Source organism: Delphinapterus leucas, chromosome 2 (assembly GCF_059928025.1).
Source record: "Delphinapterus leucas isolate spDelLeu-1000000601 "Yukka" chromosome 2, BTC_Dleu_Yukka2, whole genome shotgun sequence".
Classification (NCBI taxonomy): Eukaryota; Metazoa; Chordata; class Mammalia; order Artiodactyla; family Monodontidae; genus Delphinapterus; species Delphinapterus leucas.
Genome location: NC_143130.1, coordinates 14,065,850 through 14,083,254, shown reverse-complemented (window position 1 = coordinate 14,083,254; position 17,405 = coordinate 14,065,850). Strand labels below are relative to the sequence as shown.

The 17,405-nt window shown below is 46.7% G+C and overlaps 1 protein-coding gene across 15 annotated transcripts in view; it reads right to left on the bottom strand.

Annotated features, from left to right (window-relative positions):
• The window catches only part of NEBL (nebulette), a 368,320-nt gene extending 352,617 nt beyond the window's left edge, over positions 1 to 15,703 (bottom strand). For 8 of the 15 annotated variants that reach the window (XM_089906435.1, XM_089906434.1, XM_089906445.1 and 5 more), the window contains exons 1-2: positions 15,025 to 15,702; positions 13,666 to 13,760 (exon numbers count right to left, since the gene is read on the bottom strand). In XM_089906435.1, the coding sequence (XP_089762561.1) occupies positions 13,666 to 13,760; positions 15,025 to 15,093 (164 nt within the window). In that variant the 5' untranslated portion in view covers positions 15,094 to 15,702. Of the gene's footprint in view, positions 1 to 13,665; positions 13,761 to 15,024 lie in introns of those variants that run through there. The other 7 variants (XM_089906438.1, XM_089906443.1, XM_089906441.1 and 4 more) reach the window with 5 other exon arrangements.
• Between the last annotated feature and the right edge of the window lie 1,702 nt (positions 15,704 to 17,405).

Here is a 17,405-nt window from a genome sequence, read left to right as displayed (position 1 = left end):
AATGAGCTCTACTATCACTGCCTCCGATTTACAGATAAGGACAGATGAGAAAACTGTGACAAAGAACTCTTGAGTAACTCTCCCCAGCTAGTGAATGGCAGGGTTGGGATCTGACGTTAGGCCATCTGGCTCCAGAGTCATTACTCTCTGTGCTGTGCTACCTCTTCAAAATGATTGCTAACCTTTCCTCTTCTTTTCAATTTTTTATTTGTATACAATTTGTAAAGGTTATTTTCCATTTACACTTACCACAAAATATTAGCTATATTCCTCATGTTGTACAGTACATCCTTGAGCCTATCTTACCCCCAAGAGTTTGTACACTCGGATCCCTCTTTTATGTTACCACCTGTTTTCTCTTAGGGAATTAATTTTTAAATCCTGAGTAGCACTCTCTCCTGACCCACCAGTCTGCACCAGAGAAAGATGCCAGCATTAGGAGGCTTACTCTCAAATAAAGGACGGCTGCATCCTGTTCAGCATAAATGTGCTTTTAAAGCCAGCCCACACATGTTTATTCAGTGGCTCTCACACACCCATCACTGCAGAAAGAGAAAACAAACTGCTTTTCTTTCAGCATCTATCAAACTGCCATTATACAGGACACTTCCTGGCCAGCAGCCCCCATGTACAAATTATAGGTACTTTCACTGACCACTCAGCCCCTCGGGTACATATGACACAAGAGGCACACAAATAAACCAGCTTCCTCACTCCTGGCCAATTAAACCTGACATTACGTAACTACCATATAAAAGATAAAGATCACAGAGGCAAACCCTCTAAATAGGATTTTCCTTGTTTAGCAGCCTCTGAGGAAGAACTGTTCTAATACGGTGTTTCTATTCCTGACAGGAATAACCCTTAATTATTATGTGCCTTAAGCGTCTAGACATTTTAAAATAGAATCTGACTTAATGTTAAGAAAATCAGGGACCTCCTTGGTGGCGCAGTGGTTAAGAATCCACCTGCCAATGCAGGGAACACAGGTTTGAGCCCTGGTCCAGGAGGATCCCATATGCCACAGAGCAACTAAGCCCATGCACCACAACTACTGAGCCTGCGCTCTAAAGCCCGCGAGCCACAACTGTTGAGCCCATGTGCCACAACTACGGGGGCCCGCGCGCCTAGAGCCTGTGCTCTGCAACGGGGGAAGCAACCACGATGAGAAGCCTGTGCACCGCAACGAAGAGTAGCCCCCGTTCACCGCCACTGGAGAAGGCCCGCGCACAGCAACGAAGACCCAACACAGCCAACGATAAATTAATTAATTAATTTTTAAAAAAAGAAAATCAGAAAACTACGTCAGTGACAACAGAGAAGACTTCAGTGCAGTGAGAGAGAGCGCGCACTCGCTCTGGCACGGGGGATGGGGAAGGTAGGAGGAGGAAGCACAGATCCTGCTGAGTTGGTTTTGAAGTTCTGGAAATCTGGGAGAAAAGACAGCATTGAAGGAAGTCACTAAAGAAAATTAAATTCTTCCGGAAGAGAATGTAAAGACTTTTCATTTCTCAGGGATTAATGCATTAATCCCTGATTACATTTGTTTCAGGAAATAAATAAATCATACTTATTTCTGGGAAAAAAATATATGGATAGGCAAGTGAATGGCTACATGGCCTGATGTCTAAAACACAGGAGTTTGTCCTGAGACTTTTGAAAAACACAGTTGTAACAAAGTGGTTTTACCTGCTCCCTCCGTAGACAACATTACTCTTGTCATCTTTTGTTTGGCTGCATGTCAGTGACCCATAATCTAGCTATAAATATCAATATTTCACTTATCAGAGGAAGTGGTAGCTATCGTTCATGCGTATTGTCAGCCCAAGCATGGCCAGCTCCACTGGGATCACCAGTGGAGGAACAGAAAGAAAGTCTGTCCCTTCCTGTTGAGTCTGCTCTCTCAGTGAGGGATGCCTGAGGCTGAGCTGTACAGCTCGGCCAGCCAAAGGTGCTCGCTGCACCCCCAAGAGAGCTGCTGGGCAGTGGGCTCTATGGGGGGACACTCACCAAGCACACGGTAGGTGCCAAGGTGTACAAAGGTGATTGGGACCGTTCCTGCCCTCAAGAACGGAATCTGCTGATAGGGGAGACTTGCTTATTTAAACAAAAAACAATCTAGAGAGTTATATCAAGGATCCTTCCATAAATAGGTCCTCCCACCCACCTCCTGTGTGCAGGCTGTCAACCATTTATATGTCTCACCCAACTTCTACTGATTGACAACATAGACATCGTGGGTTTAGGTGGTCATTCTTGTCATAATGGGATAGGAAGGTTCATGATACGAAAGGGAGGCGCTGTCTCGACGATGCAAACAAGACATCTGAAGAGGACGGTGAGAAGCTAGCCTGTTGTATAATCATGAATTTGACTAGCTTTAGTCCCTGGTTCCTGCAACGTACTCTAAATAGTTGGAATTTCCCTAGTAACTGGAAATATCTTTGATATTCATGAGCCCCAGGGTCCATACCTGAGTTGTGCTAACAAGATGCTCAGGGTGGGGCTGGCCACTCCAGAAATCATGGGATTAGAGGGTTGGAGCTTTGAGTCCGGTGAGATAAGTGGACCTCCTCTAGGGAGGGGAGAGGGGATGGAGTCTGAATAATCTCAGAGTCATCACACCTGCACAATGAAACCCCACTAAAGACTCTGGACACCAAAGCTCCAGATTTGGTGGAAATTCCTGGCTTGTGACTGCATGGACGTGTTGGGAGGGAGAGAGACAGACCCCTCCTGATTCCACAGGGTGAGGGCAGGGAAGCTCCATGTCCAGGACCCTCCCAGACCTGGTCCTACGTGTCTCCTCACTTGACTGGTCCTGCCTTATGTCCTGTATGATAAAACAATAATATTATGTATAGGACTTTCCTGAGTTCTGTGAGCCGTTCTAGGAAACTGTCAAATCTGAAGGGGTTGTGGGACCCCCTCCCCAAATCTGTAGCTAGTTGGTCAGAAGTGTGGTTGTCCTGGGGACACCTGAACTTGCAGTTGGATCTGAAGCAAGGGCTGTCTTGCTGGGGGCTGCACCCTTCACTCATGGAGTGGTTACTGTCAGAACTGCACTGTAGCACTGCAACCCCCATTCTCAATTCCTGAAACACAAGCCAGAAATAATCCCTTTAGAAGCAAAGCTCAGCTGACTTGACTTCCCCACCCTCAACCCAGCTCCAACCTCAGGCTAAGAACTTCCATGGTCCAATCTCAGCAGGAAACCACCTTGAATGGGAAGACAAACACAGTTCTAGTACAAGGCAGGCTTTTTGATTAAGTGATATAACTGAAATATAAAAACTACAATGGGCGCACAGAGAAAGAGTCCAGTAATTGACTGAGAGATTCAGAACGTCTTCACAAAGGTTGTCATGGCTCTGTGCCTTAAAGATGAAAGCAATTTTAAAACAAAGGAGGATAGGATGGCTTAAGAACAGTGTAAGGAAAGAGTGAAGTCACTGTGTCAAGTTTAATAACAATGAATATCCTATCTAACTTTTATTACCTCCTTACTGTGGCTAAAGTTATTATTTTGACATTCCAATGAATCCTTAATCCTATGAGGCAGAGTCTATTATGATACCCATTTTACAGGTGAGGCTACTGAGACTTCTGTTAGGAAACCTGATGAAGGCATCAGAGCTGGCAGTCCAGTGTGGCTGGAGAGGAGGGTGAAAGGAAGTGGATAAAGTATGAAAAGCCCTGAGTATCTATCAGAAACCCAATTTTTTTCTTCTGTAGGCAGTGGGGAGCCATCAGAGGTGTGTGCATAACGGAATAATATGACCAGAACTGTGGTTTCAAAAGATAAACTGCAGTGGCAGGAAAAGCATTCACAAAGACAAAGACTAGAAGAGGGAGACCAGGTAGGGGATGATGGTCAGATCACTGGGCAAACAGGATGAGAGCCGGAAGCAGGGTGAGGACAGAGGGAATGAACACGTGGGGATGGGGAAGGAGGACAAAGACGTCTAGAAGATGACAGAGATACACAGGGCTCTGGGTGGATGGTCGGAAGAGCAGCCAGGAGGAGATGGGGCAGGCATCCAAACAGACCATCAAAAATACATCTGGGGACCACACTGGTGGTCCAGTGATAAAGAATCCACCTTCCAATGCAGGGGACACGGGTTCGATCCCTGGTCGGGGAACTAAGATCCCACATGCTGCTGGGCAACTAAGCCCGAGTGCCACAACTACCGAGCTCACCCACCTCAACTAGAGCCCGCATGCCGCAAACTACAGAGCCCACGCGCCCTGGAGCCCGTGTGCCACACCTAGAGAGAGAAAACCTGCACGCCACAACTAGAGAGAATTCTGCACGCTGCAATGACGAGCCCACAATGCAATGAAAGATCCCACATGCTGCAACTAAGACCCGATGCAGCCAAAAAAATAAAGAAAATAAATGAATACACATACATCTGTTTATATGTCTTTCTGTACTGATGTGTGCGTTTACTGCACCGTTCCTTTTTTTTTAACACCTTTATTAGAGTATAATTGCTTTACAATGGTGTGTTAGTTTCTGCTTTACAACAAAGTGAATCAGCTCAACATACACATATATCCCCATATCTCCTCCCTCTTGCATCTCCTTCCCACCCTCCCTATCCCACCCCTCTAGGTGGTCACAAAGCACTGAGGTGAGCTCCCTGTGCTATGCAGCTGCTTCCCACTAGCTATCTATTTTACATTTGGTAGTGTATATAAGTCCCTGCCACTCTCACTTTGTCCCAGCTTACCCTTCCCCCTCCCCATATCCTCAAGTCCATTCTCTACATCTGCGTCTTTATTCCTGTCCTGCCCCAGGTTCTTCAGAACCTTTCCTTTTTTTTAGATTCCATATATATGTGTTAGCATATAGTATTTATTTTTCTCTTTCTGACTTACTTCACTCTATATGACAGTCTCTAGGTCCATCCACCTCACTACAAATAACTCAGTTTCATTTCTTTTTATTGGCTGAGTAATATTCCACTGTATATATGTGCCGCACTATTCTTGATGCTCCCGTGCGCCGCCTGAATTTGGTGGAGTTCACACTCTTGATGCAACAACAGATAATGAAGTCAGATTTCAAGACGGAATTCAATGTTGGCGGGCAACCATTTAACTCCACATCTCACATCTCTGGCCCTAGGCTGCACACAGCCATTCCACGCCTGCGTGCTCTCTGTGTGGTTGACCGGCGCCTGCTCTGGATTGATAACGAGCATCAGAGGAGCCCATCAAGGATTTTTGTCTAAGTGACTTTTTAGACTGCCGAGCTGAAGCAGAAGTATACCAGGCCACCACCGGTCTACAAATAGGTCTGAGGCTATTCAAAAGTACACACATCGAACTAAGTTTTCTTCTAGTTCCTCCTAGGATTTGACGGGAATGAGTCGACAGAGTGTAGAAAAGTAAACAGAAGCTGAACACAACGTGACTCCCTCAAGGACTCCACTGAGAAAAACACACAGCTGACCACAGATAAAATTAATGCTGGGCTTCCAGTGCTGGAATAAACAATCCTTGCCATTCAAACCTGGTCCTTCCCACAATTTCCTGTTTTCTGGTTATGTCCGTGCCCTACGTCTAGGTTTGACGAGAGAGGCTGTGGAACCGTTTGATTCATTAGCAGAACTTTAGAATCAATAATCATCCTTCTACCAAGTCCTCAAAATGTTCTGGGCACTTAGCTCATAAATATTATTCTAGCTCCCACTTCCCACACTGCAAAAAGCTAGCTCTTCCTAACAATGCTGACTAGAGGAGAACGAAACAGAAAGGAAAAGAAAAGAAATTCGACTTCCTGTTCCTCTGGAGACGGAGCTTTGAGGGGGCCCTGAAGCTCTGGAGGACAAGGGTGTCGTGTGTGGGTATGTCTGCTTCTCTCTCACTCCTGACATTCCCAGGAACCACTCATCCTTTAAAGCACGCATCTGAAAACGTTTAAAGAAGACATACCAAAATGCACTCTTACACACGCCCCTGACACATAATCAATACCCTTTTAATCACACACATCTGTATCTTGCATCAACCTTGCATCTCACCATAATTTAGGAGATATTGCTGTGCTTCATCTCCAAATGTTTTCTAATCTGACATCACTCTGTAACAGACAGATCATCATAAAGAGACGGAAACATTTTCAAATGTGGCAGAACTCAGGACATGATTTGTAAATACGGTCTTCTACAATTTCAAAGGGTACTAAAACTCATTCGATGTCATCAATGGTTCAATTAGGTAGCTGAGAATCAGATCATTTTGCATATACACTGGAACCTTTTTATTTGGTTCAAATAAAGTGTCTCCTTCCCTCACTTTCAATCATCCAGTTCCAAAAAAACAAAAAACAACTGTCATCCTCCCACATCAGATCTGTGTGCAAAAGGTCTAATTTTTTCTAGGCAGTACGTAAACCAAGAAGTCAGATAAGGCAGATTATAACTGACGCAAACTAGAAACCCTACGTATCACAGTATCATCCCATAGAAACGGTTGCCTGTAACATTTTCTCCTCTCTTTAAGGGGGAGATATGAGACAACAGCTTTCAATTTATTATAAATAAGGGAGGGGACTAACATTTGGGTACTAATAGGTGTCATTTGATGTGCTGAGGCTTATTAATATTTCCCCCTTTTCATTTCTATAAAGTTCCTCTTAGATAGAAATTATCCCATTTTACAGATTATAATTAAACTCAAAAGAAACTAAATGAGCATCCATAAAGAATCTTTTAGAAAGGTATCATATCTTGAAACCAAGCCTGTAAGCAGTGAAAGGAAATTCCACCACATTCACTTTGTTTGTATTTATTTATTGGCTGTGTTGGGTCTTTGTTGCTGCACACAGGCTTTCTCTAGTTGCGGCGAGCGGGGACTACTCTTCGTTGTGGTGCACAGGCTCCTCATTGTGGTGGCTTCTCTTGTTGTGGAGCACGGGTTCTAGGCGTGCGGGCTTCAGTAGCTGTGGCACACGGGCTCAGTGGCTGTGGCACACAGGCTCAGTAGTTGTGGTTTGCGGGCCCTAGAGTGCAGGTTCAGTAGTTGTGGCGCACGGGCTTTGTTGCTCCACAGCATGTGGGATCTTCCCGGACCAGGGCTCGAACCCGTGTCTCCTGCATTGGCAAGCGGATTCTTAAACACTGCACCACCAGGGAAGCCCACCACATTCACTCTGGATTGGCAAAGGCGAGCCTACTCCTTTGGTGGGAAGACTTTACCCCTTGGTATTCAGACCTGGTGAAGCTCGGCCCCCAGACCACCATTCAGGCTCCGCAAGGCCTATTCTCAAGCCAGCTCCTCTAGATGCCCAGTCTCAGAAGGAACTCAGCTGGACCACATCCTGAACTGGGGGGCAGGGGGCGGAGGCAGGGACCACACTCTGAGCTGCAGCATAACCATCACATTCCCTGACGCAGCTAATCTCTATTGAGCGCTGACTGCCAGGCTCTGCGGAGACGGGGTGAGCAAGACAGATGCCCTCAGAGCCACCCTACACTGGAAGAGGGTGCAGACAGGTAGGCTCGTGGTTCCTTCATAGGATGGTGAGGGCTCTGAGGGCTGAGCTGAGTCCTGAGGGACGGCTGGCGTGGGGTAGAGTGTGGCTGGCACAAACAGAGAGAGTGAAAGCAGTGGCTGTCTGAATTCATGGACTCTCAGCATAGCATTGTACACGCCGGCGGCTTCCAATGCTCTGTGATGTGTGGGGCGTTAAGAATACGGAACTGGGGCTTCCCTGGTGGCGCAGTGGTTGAGAGTCCGCCTGCCGACGCAGGGGACACGGGTTCGTGCCCCGGTCTGGGAGGATCCCCCATGCCGCAGAGCGGCTGGGCCTGTGAGCCATGGCCGCTGAGCCTGCGCGTCCGGAGCCTGTGCTCTGCCACGGGAGAGGCCACAACATTGACAGGCCCGCGTATCGCAAAAAAAAAAAAAAAAAAAAAAGAATACGGAACTAAGCTAGTGTTTCTCAAACTTTTTTTGACCATATCTTCCAGCAAAAATATGTTTTACATCATGATGCAGTACACACGTTACACATATAACTAGGAAAAGAACATTTGCCAAAACAATACTCTTCCCACTACTCAAACCCATTCTGATATTGTCTCTCTTCTTTCTGTCTCTCGTTTTCTTTAAGTTCTAGATAAAACCCTCGAATGGGTGGCAACCCATAGTGTGAAAAATACTGGTATAAACCTTTTAATAGGCATGACTGTCATTTCTTTGATATACAGTTGACCCTTGAACAACATGGGTTTGAACTGTGATGCACGGATTTTTTTCAATAAATACACTACAGTACAACCCGATGCCTGGTTGCTTGAATCCGAGGATGCGGAACCACAGATGCGGAGAGGGCCGACCGTGGACTTGAGCAGCCTCGGATTTTGGTATCCGAGGGACGGTCCTGAAACCAATCCTTCATGGATACTGAGGAACTTCTTCTTCTGCCTTCTACCCTCCTTTTCTTCCTTCACTCCTCAAAAAAGTACCGCCAAAGAAAAAAGAACACTACAGTTTCCTGAAGGTCTGTTATGTGCCAGAAACTGGGCTGGAACCTTGACATGCCCTGTCTCATTCATCCTCACACGGCCCTGCGGATTAAGCATTACTATTCCCATTTTACAGATGAAAAAGCCGAAGCTCAGTGATCAGGAGACTCGTTCAGTAGACCGTGACGGAGCCAGGATTCGAATCCAGTTCTGTCTTGCTTCAAATCTCCAATCACCCTACTGTGTCTTTCATGAAAAGTTCTTAAGTAATTAAAGCTAACGTAATAGCAAGAATTTCCTAAGTCCCCTTGAGATAACTCAAGTCCTTGGAGTGTTATGGAACCAGGTTTGGGAGGCCTCGGCAGAGATAAGGGAAATATGAGGTGGAAAATATCGCGGGTTTAAATTTCATTTCCTTCCATGTCCTCTGAGTACCCCTTAGTAAAGGCACTTGTGGCGAGTCATCAACAGAGAAATGGTAAGTGAGAGCTACTGGGGGGCTGGCCTAGACAATCCCCCTCAAGGCAGGCAGGCTGAACAGAGCTGCCCGTTCTGAGTGGCTCATACCAGGAGCACCTTGCCCGGCATCTTCCAGGCTGTAGATAGTCCATACATATTCACAAAACGGAACGCTAACACAGGCAGAGCGAAAGTAAACACGGAGCATGGCTCCTGCTGGCTTATTTTTAAATTGGTCCAAAATTACGTTAAGCGAAACTATCTGTTGAGAAGGAAGTGTCTTTGGAAGGATAACTAAACGTATTTACAGCACAGACACTTGTGTTCTTTCAGCCCCCTAACTGAAGATACATTTGACACAGATACAAGGGATATTTAACGTGAGCAGGTCAGGACAAATGTTCAGCCCCCCCAAAAAATCTCTGCAAAAGTGACGATTTGGGGAAATTACTGGCAAGGCTCCACGAAGCGACTACATCATAAACTGATCCTTCCCCTGACTTAAAATAACGTGATGTTTGGCGACAGTACGTTAACTGGCCAGTCACTGGCACTGCTATTTCTAAGTGATGATACTGCTCAGAATACTTTAAGAACTGATGTATTTTCTACAAACACATAATAAATGCAACTGTGACACCTACAATAAGTTAAATTATTTATTTGACAAATGGCCTTTAGGGTTTATATTCTTTGTGGGGCTTGCTGGGTAGCAATACATTTATCGTTTAACTTGGCATACCAACTCACATACAAATATATGAGCCGTTTTTTGTCTAATCAGCTAGTGTTATTTTCCCAGCACCTCTTAGCAATAAAAATATTGCCAAGTCCTCTTTTCTTTGCAAGTTCCACGATGGGAAAAAAATCCTGAACGTGCAAACGAATCCACTGCCTGCTGATGAAACGTAAAGGCTTATGAAAACATGGCATGTCCTCAAGTAGATCAGTTTGTTTTTAAATGTTTTAGTAGGGTACACTGATGCATTAGGAACTAAATGTGTATTACGCCTAATCTTACATCTAGCGTGTACTATATACTTTGATCATTCTATCAAAAGATCAAAATTTAAATATTAGGTAAATTATATTTTATACATGTTCTCCTTTGCATGAAGTCAAACAGGAAACTTGTTTCTTCTCTAAACACACAAGAATATAAACAAGCAACATATTTAGACCGAAGAAAATACTCACTACTTCATTCCATTAAAAAAAAATGCCCCTGGGTATCAATTAAAATAAAAAGCTTTTATGTTTTCTTAAAACAATCCTAAATGTCTGCTTGCGTTTTCAAATATTTTCATCGTATTTTAATATTTATTTTAAAGTTTCTTAAGTTAATTACATGTTATTTTTACAAGAAATGCTACTTAAATACTCTTCCTGAAAGCTCTAAGAGGTTATGTAAAACAACAGAAATGACAGCAGAAATTAAAGAACTGGTATTGAATCTCCAATAAGCAGAAGTTGCCATTTTCATAACAACTGAATGTAAAGTATGAACCTTAATTGGATCCTGGATTTTTTTTAAAAAGCTATAAAAGACATCCTTAGGACAATGAGGGAGACGTGAATATGGACCAGATTTTAGAAGTTATTATGAAATTTTTGTTAACTTTCTGAAGTGTGATATTGGCTCTGTGATTCTTTAAGAAAATTATTCTTAGTACGTGCATACGATCCTTTTTAAGAATGAAATATCTTGATGCGTGAAACCAGCTTGATGCCTGAAACTAACAAATGGTCCAAAAATAATAAATATATCTGTACATATACTAGATAAAAACATGAAGCAAATACTGCAAAATGTTAATAAGAGTTACATCTCAGTGGAGGATATACAGACGTTCATTGCATTATTCTTTTAACCATTTTGTATATGAAAATTTTCACAATAAAAAGTTGCAGTGGGGGAAGAATAGTCGTTTTCATTTAAGCACGTATGTGTATCCACTCCTGAGCCAAACTAGGGGCAGATAAAATATTACTTTATATGGACACAGGATGTTTCATTTTCCAGTAGCAGTATACTTCAGAGAATCAATTTTCCACCACTGACCCAGAGAAATTATGGCAGCCCTTCTGGCCAAGATCACAGGGAACAGCTGATTGACACACACCACCTGATTTAGAGCAGAGGCATCAGGATCCCCAAAGGGTAATCCATGCTGACCAGTGAATTTACATGCCAGCCTGTGCCCTTGGAAAACTAAGGGTGGAGAATAGGGGCCTTCCAGCATGGAACCTTTACAGCAGACAGAACCTGCAACTTTGCTAGGCTCGTTTTCTGGGAGACAGCGTTATCAAGCTGTGACATGAACGTAAAGCTAAATTAAACATTTAAACCATCGATCCTACTCATTCACCCACTAAAGATGGATTTCTGTCTTACCTTGTCTCTCTGCTCCATAAAGTGGACTACCAGGTTCAACATTCAGTAAAAAAAAACCTGAGATGCTACTCCCAAAACTCAACTTAAACCTAATAACAAAGCACTAGAATTATATAAGAAATTTTAGAGAGAAAACCTGTAAGCATTCCCTTTAGATATAATGAAAGTATTAAAAAATAAGACTCAGACCTATGAAACAACATAGCAGGATGTTTCTCATCTACAAACAGAGGTTTTTTTGTTTTGGGGTCCAAATCTCAACAGTTCTGGGCACTAGATCACTACGAAGTCAGAGGGCCAACCAGCCGGCCATGACTTGCCGCAGAATCTGATATTCTTTTTTAACTGGAGTGAACTGAAACTCAGCAGTAAGCATTGAACTTTCAAGTGGCCTGATGCAATCAAAGACTCCACTTCAGTTACACTTCTTTTTTCTGTCCTTTTATTTTTATCATCTCTTTTTCTCCCTCATTCAATGCTTTATCTATATGTGTGTGTCTTGTGTGCGTGTGTATATATATACATATATGTTTATGTGTGTGTGTAGATATACATACACATAAACACATTATGCATACATATACACATATACATATATATTTGTTGCTGTCTTCTCCTTTTCTTTTTCCTGTCTTTCCTCTTCCTGTCTTTCCTCTTCCCCTCCCAATTCCTCCAGAACCACCCAAAGGCATTGGTAAAACCCAGTTAAACTTCAGGCTGTGAAGCTATAAAGAATGCTGATGTGGCCCATGAAGCCTGATGGAATCAGGCCACAGGCTAGAAGAGTTACGGGAAGAATGGTTCACTTTCCTTTAACCGAAGAACAATCATCCTGTTTATGGGATGTCAGGGCCCTTTCCCTTCTAGGGACAGCTACCTACCTTTGATCTTTAACCAGCTCACTACACCTCTCTTTAAGAGAAGCAGGCGACCACGACACTGGGATCTCACTTATTGCTTCATGTTATTCTAGTAAGAGGCATGATACAGGAGAGCTGAAAACATCAATGGTTTGGGGCTACCTGTGGACTTCACTTATCCAAATCGTGAATTCTGTTCAGTGCCACCATTTTCTGATTTCTTGAAAAGTTTCTGGTGTATTTGTAAGCACTAAGTTAGGACCGAAGGAAATACAAAGAGATTTTTTTTTTTTTTAGGTTATTCATCAGAGAGGTATGAGCGCATTACGTTCGTTTACCAAAAATTCACCGTCTATGAAAACTCACTCCCATGAGTGAAGCATGAATTAACCATGGGCCCTCCATCTCCAGGAGACCTGAATAAACCTGTTTCCAAAACTCCAGGGAGAATGAATCTCTGGCAATGCTCCAGCCAGAAGGCGAGGGATCCTCTGCCACCTCCAGGCTGGAGAAGCCCCCACAAGGGAACCAGGAAGAAGGCGGCTCAGCAGTCAGTGCCAAGAGCCCACCGCTGAAAATAATCTGGGTGGAGGGAGGCTCAAAGAGTGGAGAAACACATGCCGAGGGCGGCAAGGTAGCCATTTGGAAGCACCGAACAATGTTTACAGTTTGCAGGCTCTAGGAGTGATCTGAGCCCCTTACCGAGGCTTATCCTCTCAATGCCTCAATTTCTTCATCTGACAAATGGGGAAAATAATAGTACTCCTCAAAGTCACAGGGTCTGTAATGATTAAATGAGTCAGTGATGCACACAGTGCTTAGAATAGGGCCTGGCACATGGTAAGCACTGCATAAATGCTACCTAATCACTAGTATTATAGGCTGGAAGCATGCCAATGGAAAAGCTTACTAAAGAAAACTTACCTTCTTTAATCCCCACCAAGAGATCTACTACTAACCAGCTGGAAATACCCAGGTCTCAATTCTTTGATTCCCTTTTTAAGCTCCAGCATCTCTGGAGTGGTCTCAGCTAAGGCCAAAGGAGCGAGACTCCTTTCTCTAAGCAACGAGGTTCGGCCAGAAAATGCAGTATGGCAACATATGATAAAAATGGAAACTGACATATGAATAACATGCCAATCTATCTGACATGCATTTCAGAGCCCAGGTGTTCTCAGTGTGTAAGTTCTGCAGCTTCTAACAAATGTCCCTAAGTCTGCAACACTGTGAACCTCAAGAACCAACCTTCTGGTTGACGACAGACACAAATCACCCTGCACATTAGAAAGACATAAATGCAATGAACTTCAACAAACTACATGGCCCCAAAGTATGTGGCATAAACAGGTAATTGGCCACTGCCACACCTGGGTGACACAGCAAGTCAATTCTTCAGAACAGGCAAATCCACTCACTTCCATATTCTGGGGCTGTGCCACACCTGGCACACTATGTTGACAATACTTACGCATTACAATAGGGCTTCTTTTCATAGCCTTTGTAGTTGTTCATGTTCAGAGCCATCTTGCAGACTTCACAGTGGAAACATCCTTTATGCCAATACTGAAAAAATAAATATTTAAAATTATAGTACAATGCCAGTTCTTTCCAGGATGGGTACAGAAAGGAGACATTTTTTTTTTAGTGCATCACAAGTCCCCGTATCTGAAAATACTACAACAAAATGACTGTAGGTACCAGTGGATGTTTGCTGACTTTCAGTTAAGTAAACAAAGAAGACAGTTATTAAAACGGAGTTTTAAATGACTCTCCACCATAACGTACAGACTCAGATGAAAGAAATGTCACAGCCTCTACCCGTATTACACTTCTATGAGCAGCCAAAGAGGAATTCTGCGCTTGGTTAATGGAGAAATGGAGCCTGTGAAGTGGCCTCAAAAGGAAACCGAATCCAGTTCAAAGTGCCTAAACAACACTGTTTGTAACATCTCGATAAACATGTGCTCACCGGAAGTCAGGCAACCCGAGGTGGCCGGAGGGGCACTATGTTAAGTACCCCCGGCCCCCCCATCCCTGTCCAGCTTCCACTCAATTGCGGGAAAGGCGGACTCTGTCTGGGATGGCTATTGGGATGGCTATAGGGATGACGGCGTGCTCTTATGAGGCATTTGTATGACCACACGCAAATTTCACAGGGACCGCCTCCGGCTGGGTTCAACTGTCAGTCGCTCAGGCTAGCGCCAGGGTCTGTCTCCCAGGCTGCTCAACTCCATCCACGCCCGGGAAGGGCAGGGAAGCAGGGCTGCAGGGGCCGGTCTAGAGCCACTTCCTCTAGAATTCCCCAAGCGGGTGGATTAGCCCCCAGTGGGTCTGGCTCGCCGCGCTCAGGCCGGGCTCTCCGGCGGGGCTTATTCTTAGCAATGCGGCAGCGGCCGCCCCACGACATGTTAATTACTATCTGCCTCTCCACCTCGCCGCCCTCACGCGAGGCGCTGGGGCGGGGGTGAAGTGGCGATCCGGGCGGATCCCTGAGGTGGGCGTGCGGGGCAGTGAGGGGTCGCAGCGGAGGTGGGAGGCGCGCGGTTGGCCGAACTGCCCCTGGGGGCCCAGCCCGGGCCGCGCACCTCCAGGCGCCCTCCGCAGCCGCTCTGCCGCCGCCCGCACCCCGACAAAAGCCTCTCCCGGTTCCAACATCACGATCGCCAAGCGTGCTCTCTGGCTCTCCTGCGGGCGTCTTGCTTCGCGTGCCCTCACCCGGGTCCAAGACACACAGACGCGCACACACACGCACAGACCCACTCTTCTCTTTCCATCCCAGATGCCAAAACTTCTCCGAGCAGGTGCAGCCCGGCGCCTCCTCGCTCACCTTATCCAGGCAGTTGACTTTCTCCGTGGGATACACGACTTTCCCGCAGCGGGCGCACTGGGGGTTCATTGTCGCGGTTCCCGGGGGCGGCGGCTGGGCGGAAGCGACGACGGCTGGGGGCTCCGAGGAGCCGCTGTGACATCCCCCAGCGAGCCCCGCACCGCCTCCGGGCAGGCGGGAGGGCGGCGCGGGCCAGGCGCCGGGGTCTGGCGTCGGCGCGGGGCCCGGGACGAGCGGGCTGCGCGGCGCGTGGGGGAGGCGGCGGGGGCGCGGGTGGGTTCGCGGCGGGGCCTGGCGCCGGGGGACGGCGGCGCTCTCGGGCTCGGCTCCGGCTCGGTCTCCGCGCCGCTCTCTCTGCGTCGCTCGCGCTCCAGGTACCGGTGACTCACACAGGCACTCGCTCCCGCCCCTCGCGCTCACTCGCTCCCCCGCCTCGCCGCCGCGGCGCAGGCCAAACCCACCGGCGCGCCCCGACCGAAGTGACAGGGAACGAGCACGTTGGGCCCCGGGGAGGGCGGGCGAAGCGGGGGAAGGGGGAGGGCAGACACAAGGAAAGCTCCGCAGACCGCGCGGGCTGCGACCCGGAGGCCTGTAAGCGAGCCTCGCGCCGCTGCCGCAGCAGGGGCGGCCAGGTGGGCGGCGGCGGCGGCGGCGGGGGGAGGGAGCGGTGGGGGTGAGAGGACGCGGGGCTGGAAGGGCTCAAACCCGCGCCCTCACTGCCGCCCTTCCTCCTGTCTCCTGCGCCGGCCGGTGCAGCCCCCCTCCCAGGCAGACTGACATTCTCGGTACCCAAAGGTTGCGCGGGGAGCGCGGGGCGGGGGTGCGCCCGCCCTCCTCCTCCCGGACCCGGCTCGCAGGCAGCGGCGCACCAACGCCTGCGCAGCGCCCCGTCCCCGGGCGGAGGCTGGTCCGGGCGCGCGCAGCGACGCGCTGGGGCCTGGGAGCCTGGAGACACGCGGGGAACCCGGAGACTCACGTACCCGCGGCGCCCCCGGCTGTGCCGCGCCGCTCCCACGGGCCTCCTCCCAGAGAAAGCGTTCCCCGTGTGCCTGCGCGAAGTCCTCGGACCCTGGATGGGAAGAGACGTTTCTCACTGGCTCCTCACCACTGCACTTTTTGTACCTGTTCTTGGAGAACGACTGGTCATTTTAGGCCCGAATCAAGCCCTTCCTGATTAACTAAACGGTCATCATTCGTTTTGCTGTGTGTGTGTGTATACACTGTAAATTTTTGCAATTGAACACAACAGGGTCTAGGATAAGTTCTTCACCTCCATGAAGGGAAGCAATTACAAACTCATGGTCCTAACCGGAAGGGCCAGAAAATCAAGCTGAAGGCTGAGGGGAGGATACCAAACGGAGTAGGAATCAGTTTTTGGTTTTAATAAGGTTACTGGACTTGCTTTGTAAAAGCAGCAAAATGGAGCTACGCGGCCTGGGTTCAAAGCCCAACCCTGCCCTTACTGTCATGTGACTTTGTGCACATGACATACTTCGTGCATAGCCTCTCTATGCCTCAATTTTCACATCTTCAAAATGGGGATAACATAGCGCTACAAAACAGCTCCTGCTCTCCTAGTGTGAGGATTATATGAGTCAGCAGTTCTGAAGTGTTTCAACCGGCCTGGCTCTTGGTAAACGCTGCGGAAGTGTCAGCGAGGATTATCATTGGCCGGTTGTAACAAATAAGCAAACACATTCTGTTGCTAGCACACAGATTAAGACTCAGTAATGCCACATAGCACTACTGTAACAAATATTAGTCGTTTTTTTAAAAAATCATAGCTGCAGCCTTTCATGAAAAAAGAAAACTACTGATTTCTGAGCTCCTCAGGCAGGCTGCACTGATGAAGTAACATTCATAATGAGGCTGTGCTGTTTGACTTTTCCAAAGAGATCATTTCTTAAAAGAGATCCATCCACCAATGCAGCAGCCTTTGAACCACTCTTTGCCTGGCTCACAAGCCCACCACAAAAGCAAATAAAACAATAATTTGCTGTCAGAGATGATCAGTTGTTTAAAAACACCCCAAGAGCTAATTAGAAATGCTTAAGACCATGGGTGAAAGTGGAGGATTTTATGCTAAGTGAAACAAGCCAGGCAAATACTGCATGATGTCACTTACACGTGGAATCCTAAAGGGAAAAAGTGGAACATAGAGCAAAAAGTGGTTGCCAGGGGCTGTGCAGTGAAATAGGGAGAGGTTGGTAAATGGGTACAAACATTCAGTTATAAGATGAATAAGGTCTGAGGATCTTATATATAACATGGTGACTATAGTTAACATGGTGTTGTATAACTGAAATTTGCTAAGAGAGAACTTACATGTTCTCATTCAAAAAAAGGGAAAATATGAGCAGTGGTGGATGTGTTAACTCCAT